Below are 11112 nucleotides of genomic sequence, written 5' to 3'. Positions count from 1 at the left end.
TTTTTCACCCGAGACTAGCGCTCTACCACTTTGAGCCATAGCTCCCCCTCTGGCTTTTGAGAGGTTAATTGGAGATAAGAGTCTCGTGCGGGCTTTTCTACCTGGGCTGGCTTTGAACCACCGTCCTCAGGTCTCGGCCTCCTGAGCAGCTGGGATTTCAGGCGGGAGCCCCTGGTGCCCAGTGCTGCCGGTTTTATTCTTGCCTTTTTCTCTTGGGTATCTAGCTGCCAATGCAGTTTCTCCCCCGCCCCCTTCTTCTCTGGAATTCAGCAGATTCTCCTCTAGTGTATTTCAATAAACCTTTTCTTTGAACTTTCAGATTTTTGATGTAATTTTTAATGATACCTTTTTGTTGAGTAATAGCTCCTTGGGTTTGGAATGTTCCCTTAGGGCACAGACAACAGGTAAACAGGGTCTGTGTTCTCGGGGTCGCGGCCCCCGGGGGGGTCTGTGTTCTCGGGGTCGCGGGGGGTCTGTGTTCTCGGGGTCGCGGGGGGGGGTCTGTGTTCTCGGGGTCGCGGGGGTGTCTGTTCTCGGGGTCGCGGGGGGGGGTCTGTGTTCTCGGGGTCACGGGGGGTCTGTGTTCTTGGGGTCGCAGGGGGGTCTGTCAGTCGGGGTCACGGCCCCCGGGAGGTCTGTGTTCTCGGGGTCGCGGGGGGTCTGTGTTCTCGGGGTCGCGGGGGGTCTGTGTTCTCGGGGTCGCGGGGGGTCTGTGTTCTCGGGGTCGCGGGGGGGTCTGTGTTCTCGGGGTCGCGGGGGGGTCTGTGTTCTCGGGGTCGCGGGGGGTCTGTGTTCTCGGGGTCGCGGGGGGGTCTGTGTTCTCGGGGTCGCGGGGGGGTCTGTGTTCTCGGGGTCGCGGGGGGTCTGTGTTCTCGGGGTCGCGGGGGGGTCTGTGTTCTCGGGGTCGCGGGGGGGGTCTGTGTTCTCGGGGTCGCGGCCCCGGCTCCCGCGGGCTCTGAGCGCGATGTGGGGTGCGTTCCCGTTCTATCCTCGCCTCGGTGCCTCGCCCCGCTTGTGCCCGTCGTGAGCGATTCTCCGTTCCCGTCCCCCGGAGCCTCCGTGACCACGGCTGCCTCCCGCGTCCTTGCGTGGCGCGTTCCTGCCGGGTGAGCCGCCCTCCGCGTCCGCGCGTTCTGAGGCGTCTCGCGTGGCTAGAGCCGCGTGGGAGCCCGGGCCGGGCCCTCGCTGCCGTGACGGGGGCCGGGCCTCGGTGTCCCGGTCTCCTCAGCTCGGGGGACCCCCGCCCCCAGACCCTCCGAGCAGCCGCTCTTCGGCTCACTGTCTAGGTCGCAGGCGGCCTTGGCCTCCTGGCCGAGGTCGTGGGGGGCCCGGGGTGCCTCTGCGGGGAGTTTGGGAATGACGGGGTGTGCCAGGCTTCTCCGAGGTCGTGGGGTGCCTCCGCGGGGAGTTTGGGAATGACGGGGTGTGCCCCGGCTTCTCCGAGGTCGTGGGGGGCCCGGGGGGCCTCCGCGGGGAGTTTGGGAATGACGGGGTGTGCCAGGCTTCTCCGAGGTCGTGGGGTGCCTCCGCGGGGAGTTTGGGAATGACGGGGTGTGCCCCGGCTTCTCCGAGGTCGTGGGGGGCCCCGGGGGGCCTCCGCGGGGAGTTTGGGAATGACGGGGTGTGCCCCGGCTTCTCCGCACACTGCGGCCCTCTGGCTTGGGAAGGGAGCTGGAGGCAGAGACCGGGGGCGGGGGGGGGCCGTGGGAACCTTGGGGGAAGTGGGGAGCCGGAAGTGGGGCGTGAGGGGGCAGGGAGGCGGGGGGGGGGGCAGGAAAGTGGGGTGCAGGGCGGGCCCGAGCTCTGTTCCCACGGAGTTCCTGCTGGAAGTGGGTGCGTCTCAGCGCCGTGCTGGAAGGTTCTCTCCGCCTCCCCTCTTTCCTTCCGTTCTCTGCGCAGGTTTGCTTTTCTTCTCGTGGCGGCTGGGGAATGGCGGCTGTTCCTCGCATGTTGCTGTGTTATCCCGCGCTTGTCTGGTCTTTGGTTTATGACTCATTTTCTCTTCTGCAGGCGTTTCCCCCGCTCCGTGGCGCGGGCTTCTGAGTCAGCGCGCGCGCTCCGTCCGCCCCTTCTCTACACGGGCCGGGGCTTCCGTCCCCGGAGCCCGAGGGCCCGAGTGCCCCGGCCCGGCGTGCGCCCCCCGTGCTGCCCGGGGCGTCCGGCCGGCGGGGACCTGGAGGCGCCTGCCGTCCGCGCTCTGGCTTGTGTAGACTTGCACGCCCCTCCCCCTCCCTGGCCTCTGGCGTTGCACGCCCCCTCCCCCTCCCCAGCTCCGGGTGTGCGAGGCCGGCGGGGGCTCTGGACGGGACGCGAGCCCGGGCTGCCCTGCGTTCCGCCCTCCTTCCTCCCCCCTCGTCGCCCTCCACGCCACAGCTATTCGGCGCTGCGCGATTGCTCCTGACTGGAAAGTTGAGGTTCCCCCCCCACCCCCACGGTGAAATGGAATCAGTAGACTTGTGTCCCTCTGAGTGCGTGTGCACGCGTGCGTGCGCGTGTGCGTGTGTGAAGTGGAACCCGGGAGGCGCTTGGGCGGGAGGCCGACCCGGACGGCAGCGCGGTGGGGGCTGCGGCGGGCGTGCGGGGGTTGGGGGGGCGGCGGGCACACGCGCGTGTCACCGGCCGGGCCGGGCTGCCGCCCCCCGGGACGCGTGCAAGCCACTGATAGCGGCTCGGGAGGGGGGGGGGTGGCGAAGGGGACCTGGCGGACGGGGCGCCGCGATGGAAAGCCGGCTGGGGTGCGGGGGGGGGGGGGGGGGGATGGGGCGGCGTCCTCGGTGCCTGGGCGCCCCGGCCGCGGGGGAAGGTTGTGTATGAGGGGGCCTTATTAAAGTGACAAGGTAATTTAATTCCTTTGTGCACAGTGATTCTCCTTCATTGATTTACAATGGGAAGGATATAATTTTGCGGGTGTTGGCAAAAAGCTCAAATGTCAGCCTTTTCACATTGCCACGCTCGCCCTGTCCCGGATGAATAATGAATAAGTCACCTTTTGTCTACAGTTAAATATTCCTGAATAAATACAAAGAACATAACAGACGTAAATGATTGCCTGATTTATATTTAAAATAAAGATCAACATTGTGATAAACGGTTGGAAATGCGGTGTGCAGCAATATGCCTCTCCCGATAATCACATTATCAATTAGGGAGAGCCGGGTGCCGGCTGTGGGGGGGGGCGGGGCCGGAGGATACCGGGGTACAGTCAGTGTTGGGGTGCACGTCCGCGTGCCAGACGCCCCCCCCCCCCCCCGCTGCGGCAGCTCGGTCGGGGCTCCCGGGGCGGGGGGCTGGGTGGAGGGCGGCGGCCTGCCCTCCCCCCTCCCCCTCCCCCCCCCCCCCCCCCCCCGTCACGCCAGTGGCGTGGGCCTCGCCGGCCTCGGGGGGGCAGGGCCGGGAGAGCCCCGCAGTCCCTTCCGTCCGCCTCCTTCCCGGCTGCGGGTCGTCTTCGCTGAAGACGCTGCAGATCTTCTTGTCCAGATCTTTGTCGGGTTTTATCGCTGAGTTTTAGGGTGGGGATGTTCAAAGATTTGATATGAAAATTAAGAATGGTCGATTGAGTTGGCAAAGAAAAGCGATGAAGCCCAGGAGAGGAGGAGGGGAGCAGGTCCATCAGAAAAATTTGCCAGCCCATAGATGGACTTCTTGTTTATGGTTATATTATTATTATTATTATTTTTTATTTTTTATTTTTTGGCCAGTCCTGGGCCTTGGACTCAGGGCCTGAGCACTGTCCCTGGCTTCTTCCCGCTCAAGGCTAGCACTCTGCCACTTGAGCCACAGCGCCGCTTCTGGCAGTTTTCTGTATATGTGGTGCTGGGGAATCGAACCCAGGGCCTCGTGTATCCGAGGCAGGCACTCTTGCCACTAGGCTATATCCCCAGCCCCTATATTATTATTATTATTATTATTATTAGCCAGTCCTGGGGTTGGACTCAGGGCCTGAGCACTGTTCCTGGCTTCTTTTTGCTCAAGGCTAGCACTCTGCCACTGGAGCCACAGCGCCACTTCCAGCTTTTTCTGTATATGCGGTGCTGGGGAGTCGAACCCAGGGCTTCATGCGTGCGAGGCGAGCCCTCTCCCGCTAGGCCACAGTCCCGGCCCAGATCTGAGGTTAGTATTAAGGGGTTGTACGGAAGGGTTACGGTTCTGGCACTGCCACCCTTCCTTCCTTCACACTCCCTGTCAGTCACGGGCTGACTGGGCAGCTCCGGGAGAAGGGACTCAGAGGAGCCAAGGCCGGGACCCGGGACGGGCTGGAAGCGACTCTCTCTGCCCCGCGGTCCAAGCTTGCTTAAAAAGCACAACAGCTACGCAGGAGGTTGAGACAGGGAGGGTCAGGGTTCAAGACCCGCCAGGGGTGTGTGGAAGGTCTCCTTTCAACCTACACCTGGGCCAAGGTCTCGGGTGGGAGGCCACGTGCCTGCCGGCCTGACATCATCGTCAGGGGCTGGGAAGGTGGCAGAGTGCTCGCCTCGTATGCATGAAGCCCTGGGTTCGATTCTTCAGCACCACATATATAGAAAAAGCCGGAAGTGGCACTGTGGCTCAAGTGGCAGAGTGCTAGCTTTGAGCAAAAAGAAGCCAGGGATAGTGCTCAGGCCCTGAGTCCAATGCCCAGGACTGGGAAAAAAAAAAAAAAAAATCTGGGCAAAAAAGAGCTGGAGGCTTGGCTCAGGAATAGAGTGCCTGTCTGGCAAGTACAGGGCCCTGAGTTCAAATCCTGGGTTCAAAGAACAAACGTAAACAATCAACAAACAAAACCATTCATACATGTGTCCATGCATGCACACGTGCACACGTACACACGCGTGTGCACACACACACACACCCCCCGCAAACCTCAAAATCAAGGAGGGAACGCTTTAAAAAGACCAAAACAAAGCAAAGTAGGGAAATACAATTGAGACGGAACCTCCTCTCGTGATCCGCTGCGGCCTCGGGGCTCCTGCTCTCCTGGGTGAACGGGCAGTGCGCGTGGGCCCCGCGGGGGGCGGCAGTGTGCCTAACAGCCGCGTCCGGGCGTGCGCGGAGCCGCCCCGTGCGGGGCGTGCGGACGGGCCAGCCGAATGTCACTCGGGGCTGGAAAGAGCCCCCGGCCCTAGCAACAGGGCCACGCCACGCCGGCCACGCCACGCCACGCCGGCCACGCCACGCCACGCCGGCCACGCCACGCCACGCCGGCCACGCCACGCCGGCCACGCCACGCCGGCCACGCCACGCCGGCCACGCCGGCCACGCCACGCCACGCCGGCCACGCCACGCCGGCCACACCACGCCGGCCACGCCACGCCGGCCACGCCGGCCACGCCACGCCACGCCACGCCACGCCGGCCACGCCGGCCACGCCACGCCACGCCGGCCACGCCACGCTGGCCACGCCACCGCAGCCCGGGCGGAGCGTCCCCGTGTCACCAGCAGGAAGAAGCCAGTCCTGGAAGGCCACAGGCCTCTGGGAACGTTCTGGAAAAGACCCAAGGGGACGTGCGTTGGCCCTGGGTGGGGCTGGGGCGGCGGAGGGGCCACGCTGTCCCCAGAGGCCACGTGGCTTCCTGAACTCCACCTGGGTCCCGCTGGGCGCAGGGCTTGGCAGGCGGCCGGGGAGCCCCCCACGGGGGGCAGCGGGGGGCCCTGAGCCCCTGCGGGTGAACTCAGGTCATGTGACCGCAGGTGGGGCATCTGGAACCAGGGGGACAGCGTGGAGCACGCGGAGTCGGCAGGGTGACGCCCGGAGAAAGCGAAGACAAGGCCCCGGAGGACAGACGGACGGACGGACGGCGGGCGGGGGGCGCAGAGCCCCCCGGAGCTGGGACAGGAGCGGCGCGGGGCGGGCTCACACACCGCCACGGGCCACCGGCTCCTCCGCGCGGGCTCGGCCCCCCCCCAGCCCCTGCCCCGGCCCCCCCCCCCCCCCCCCCGCGCCCCTGCGGCCGCCAGCCCCGGCCCAACAAGAGCAACGAGGCGCGCGGAGTTTGGAGGCCCCATGGCCCCCCAATGCTCAGGACTGGAGACGCCGCCGACCGCACCGGCTGGGGCCCGGTGGCGCGGGGGTTGGGGTTCGAGCTGCGGAGCGTGTGGGGTGGCCCTGGCCGCCGTCTGGGGACCCTTCGGGCGGACGCGGCCGTGCCCAGCACAAGGCTGGGCCGGAAGGCGGTGGCGGGCCCATTGCGGGTCCGGATGGCCCTCCCGCGCGCTGGCGGCGGGGTGGGAGCGCCAGGCCCAGGCCCTGCCCCTGCGCCGCGCCCACGGTGGGCCTCTGGAACCTTCCGCGCCCTTGGCCGTGGCCCTGGTGAGAATCACCTGCGAGGCGGAGCTCCAAGTCAGAAACACAACAGCCAGGAGCCCACAGAAGATCGGTGACGTGAGGCCACAGTGGCCGAAAGATACGCGAAAGGGACAAGTCGTTAGCGAGAATGACAGGCCAAAGAGAGAGGCAAACCCCCGTGGAGCCCGCGAGGGAGGCGGCGCAGGTTCCAACAAGCAGTCCTGAAATAGCATGGCACTGGCAAGAGACGGACGTAGAAACCAGCGGAACCCGATCGAAACCTGGAGATAACGGCGTTCGTCGCCCGCTGAAGGCAGCGAGCTAACGGCAGCGAGCCCCGACGTTGGGGGAGGGAAAGTCTTGATGCGTGGTGCCAGAAACCCGGATGCCCATACGTAGAAAATGCTAGGCCCTCATCCCTCACCCTGTTAAAAAAAATCAGCTCAAGGTGGACAAAATAACTGAAACGTAAGACTAACACGATGACATTCACGGAAGACGACACACAGGAAAGCTTCAGAACGCTGATCCGGGAAGATTTGTTTTTAACTGCTGGCTATGGCCCTCAACGCCAGGAAATCAAGTAAAAATTGTCGTGATTATGGCGAGGAGCCCGGCCCAGCAGAAGTGCAGCGCGCAGCAGCCGTCGAAGGCGAGGAGCTGAGCGGGACCCACGAAGCCTTCCTGGGACCCGAGGCGGAGTCAGCGCTGGGCAGGGCCGGAGGGAGAGCCGCTTCCGCACTCGGGGGTTCCATGGGGGGGTCCCCCGAGGAGGGACCCCGAGAAGCACACCGGCATCCCCGAGCTCTGCGTCTGCCCCGCCGTGCTCGTCCCCCACGCGCAGGGCGAGCCTCGGGGGGCTGCGGGGGACCCGGCAGGGGGCGGGGCTGGAACCCCGAGGTGCGCGGCACCCGGGAGCCCCGAGGCTCCTCGCTGCGCGGTGCAGATGTGGCCCTGGCCGAAGCCACGCCCCTGCTGCTGACAGCCAGTGGGGGTGGGGTGGGCGGGGGGGGCGGGGCTCAGTGGGGGGGGGGCGGCCGGGGTGCAGGGTCCGTCCTCGGTGTGTCTGGAGGACGGCCCCACCCCGTCTTGCTTGGCCCGGGACCCCAGCAGCGCGGCCGGCAGCCCGTCAGGCTCGGGGTGTGCGCCCCGCCGGCTCGCGCTGGCCCGGCCTCCCCCCCCCCCCCCCGGGGCCCAGCCGCCTTCCAGGCCTGGGGTGCGGCAGGCACGGCCCCTCCTCACGCCTGGCCTCCCCTCTCCTTGCTCCTGCCGTTAGCAGATTCCTCCACGCGGCCCGTCCTTCTTCAGCCCAAGAAGGCACTGCGGGAGCACTGAGCTCTGCCCCGTGACAGCACTGCGGGAGCACTGCGCTCTGCCCCCCCCCCCCCCCGTGGAAGCACTGCGGGAGCACTGAGCTCTGCCCCGTGACAGCACTGCGGGAGCACCGAGCTCTGCCCCGTGACAGCACTGCGGGAGCACCGAGCTCTGCCCTGTGACAGCACTGCGGGAGCACTGAGCTCTGCCCCGTGACAGCACTGCGGGAGCACTGCGCTCTGCCCCCCCCCCGTGGAAGCACTGCGGGAGCACTGAGCTCTGCCCCGTGACAGCACTGCGGGAGCACCGAGCTCTGCCCCGTGACAGCACTGCGGGAGCACCGAGCTCTGCCCCGTGACAGCACTGCGGGAGCACTGAGCTCTGCCCCGTGACAGCACTGCGGGAGCACTGAGCTCTGCCCCCCCCCCCGTGGAAGCACTGCGGGAGCACCGAGCTCTGCCCCTCCCCCCCCCGTGACAGCACTGCGGGAGCACTGAGCTCTGCCCCGTGACAGCACTGTGGGAGCACCGAGCTCTGCCCCGTGACAGCACTGCGGGAGCACCGAGCTCTGCCCCTCCCCCACCCCCCCGTGACAGCACTGCGGGAGCACCGAGCTCTGCCCCGTGACAGCACTGCGGGAGCACCGAGCTCTGCCCCGTGACAGCACTGCGGGAGCACCGAGCTCTGCCCCTCCCCCACCCCCCGCCCCCCCGTGACAGCACTGCGGGAGCACTGAGCTCTGCCCCGTGACAGCACTGCGGGAGCACCGAGCTCTGCCCCGTGACAGCACTGCGGGAGCACTGAGCTCTGCCCCGTGACAGCACTGCGGGAGCACCGAGCTCTGCCCCGTGACAGCACTGCGGGAGCACCGAGCTCTGCCCTTTGACAGCACTGTGGGAGCACTGAGCTCTGCCCTGTGACAGCACTGTGGGAGCACCCAGCTCTGCCCCTTGAGAGCACTGTGAGAGCACCGAGCTCTGCCCCGTGGAAGCACTGCGGGAGCACCGAGCTCTGCCCCGTGGAAGCACTGCGAGAGCACTGAGCTCTGCCCCCCCCCCCCGTGACAGCACTGTGGGAGCACCGAGCTCTGCCCCCCCCCATGACAGCACTGTGGGAGCACTGAGCTCTGTCCTGTGACAGCACTGTGGGAGCACCGAGCTCTGCCCCCCCCCATGACAGCACTGTGGGAGCACCGAGCTCTGCCCGTGACAGCACTGCGAGAGCACCGAGCTCTGCCCGTGACAGCACTGCGAGAGCACCGAGCTCTGCCCTCAGCTTCCCTGAAAGCCGGGACACCGCAGCAGCGTTGGTGGCAATTCCTTGAGTCGGATGCACGGGAGCCATTCTGGTACTTTTTTTTTCTGAGCTGCATGTATGCGTGTGGTGTGTGTGCGTGTGCGTGCGTGTGCCCGATGAGAAGTGAACTCAACATGCACGCGTCATCCCCGCGCCCTCTGAACCGACTCCAATGGAGAAGCCAGTGTGACCTTGACTTTGGGGGTGACGCTGTGATTTCTGGAAGTCAAATCGTGCCGAGGCGTTGGCGTTCCCGGTCCTCAGCTGCTCCCGGAGCCGCCCGGTCCTCTCCCTCCCCCTGGGGCCCCCCAACTCCCCGCCACCCCCACCCCCCCGGCTGGCACGTCCTTTCATTGTTGTTAGCGAAAGAAGTTGATGAGTAACTGCTTGTTCCCGTCCGCTTCCTCCGGGGTGCGTGGACGGAGCACTCGGCCACCGCACTGGGCAGAACGGGAAACGGAAGGCTGCGGGCCCAGCCCCCCCCCCGCCCCCCAGCAAGGAGCGAGCCTTTCCTGGGGGGAGGCCCGCCTGGACCTTCCGCCGCTGACGGAGGGCACTCCGGCCTCACAGTGGGGTTCAGGGGCGGCTCTGTGGGCCCCCAGCCCCTCCGAGTGCTAGGTAGAGGCGTCCTGAGCGCGTGACCCGGAGCCGAGGCGCGGACTCCCTGGCTGGCGCTCTGGGGCTTGAGCCACGCCTCCACTCTGGCTTTGTGCTTGTGACCCGGAGATGCGGCTCAGGGGCTGACTTTGACGCTTCACCTTCAGATCTCCTCCTCCTGAGTAGCTGGGGCAGCAGGCGCGAGCCACCGGCGCCCGCCTCCCGGTGTCCACGCTCGGGGAGACGGAGAGACCCGGGCGGGCAGGTGCCGGGAGCTTGCAGGCGCCGGCTCGGGGAGCACGCCTGAGCAGTGGGGGGGGGGGGGGGGAGCCCAGCCTCAGGGAAGCCTGGGGTGAGCCGGGCCAGCGGCTCCTGGGGTGCACGTGTCCCCACCGACCCGAGACCGCCCGACGTCGAGGGAGGCCTGGCCCGGCCATGCTGGGGAGCGGGGCCGGCTAACGATCTCCTCGGTGTTGTGCTACCAGGAGGAAGGCTCGAACCCGGGGCCTCGTGCGCTCTCTGTTTGCGCGCGAGTCCACCGCGTGAGCCGCGGCCCCACTCGCAGCGTTTTGATCGTTCATTGGCGATAAGAGTGTCACGGACTTTATAGCCCGGGTTGGGTTTGAACCTCAGCCTCCTGAGGCGTTGGGTTTACGGGCGTGAGCCCGGAGCACCCAGCTCGGGCGGGCTTGTCAGGTGCGCGCGTTACCGCGGGACACCGCGATCACCGGCGCTTCCCTTACGAATCCTGCTCGTGCGCCATGGCTCGCCAGGGTCGGCAGTGAGGTCCGGGGTGTCCTCCGCCCTGCGCGGCTGGGTGGGTCAGCCTCCCCCGAGGCTCGTCTGGAACCGGCGGTGGCTGGCTCGGCGAGAACCAAGTTCTTACCCTGCCGGCTCTATTTGCATAACATCAAGTGCAGGTTTCTTTGGCAACCCCGGGGGCTTAGCGATGATCGCTCAAACCTTAACGACAAGAGACGCGGGAGGCGCGCGGAGAAGCCATTTTAACAGCGACTACCTGTGCGGCTTAAACACTGACCGCCCCCCGCTCCCGGGAGCCCCGAGTCCCCTCAAACTTCCCGCTTCCTTGGGAGAGGCCAACAAGCCGGCCGAGACGCACATTGTTCACAGCCGCAGGCCCCCCCCCACCCCCAGTTAAACAGGGTGACGACGCAGCACCCCCGGCGGGGCAGGAAGAGTCTCCCGGGAGCCCCCGTCCGGACGGAGGGTGGCGCGGAGCCGTCACTCCCGCGTGAACTCTGTCCCCCGGGTGGGTGTTTCTGGAGCGCGCTGGGGTGACATTCAGCCTCCGCATTCATTTTTATGATAATTCCGAGCAAATTGTGGTGCAATAAACTCTTCAAGCCTGTCTTTTCTGGTGAAAGCCGCGAATCAATCAGCGGTGGGCTTTTTTGGGGGCTTTTCAATGTGCGGTGATCATTTAGCGCTGACGGGCATTGTGAGACCTCGGCTCGCCCCGTCTCTGCTCTGTCATTAATTCCAGCCCTCGCCCTTCTGGAGTCGAGTGAGGGACGGCTGGGAAAGCGTCGCCCTCTTCAGCTCTGTTATTGCACAAAATAGCGGCGCAATAATTTTTTGTCAATGTTTTACTCTAAAAGCTTTCTACGTCAGTTTTGAAAAGG

At 66.0% G+C, this 11112-nt stretch overlaps 1 protein-coding gene across 1 annotated transcript; it reads right to left on the bottom strand.

The window, feature by feature from the left end:
- Positions 1–1151: 1151 nt before the first annotated feature.
- LOC125349742 (basic proline-rich protein-like) lies at positions 1152–1949 on the bottom strand. Its single transcript, XM_048344112.1, has one exon. The coding sequence runs from the start codon at positions 1947–1949 to the stop codon at positions 1152–1154; it is 798 nt and encodes a 265-aa protein (XP_048200069.1).
- Between the last annotated feature and the right edge of the window lie 9163 nt (positions 1950–11112).

The sequence above is a fragment of the Perognathus longimembris genome, chromosome 3 (genome assembly GCF_023159225.1).
Source record: "Perognathus longimembris pacificus isolate PPM17 chromosome 3, ASM2315922v1, whole genome shotgun sequence".
Classification (NCBI taxonomy): Eukaryota; Metazoa; Chordata; class Mammalia; order Rodentia; family Heteromyidae; genus Perognathus; species Perognathus longimembris.
Note: the sequence above shows the minus strand (reverse complement) of the source record. Positions and strands in the feature narration are given on the sequence as shown.

Coding starts and splice junctions, on each gene's coding strand:
- LOC125349742 (XM_048344112.1), bottom strand. CDS start 1,949: ATGCGAGGAACAGCCGCCATTCCCCAGCCGCCACGAGAAGAAAAGCAA.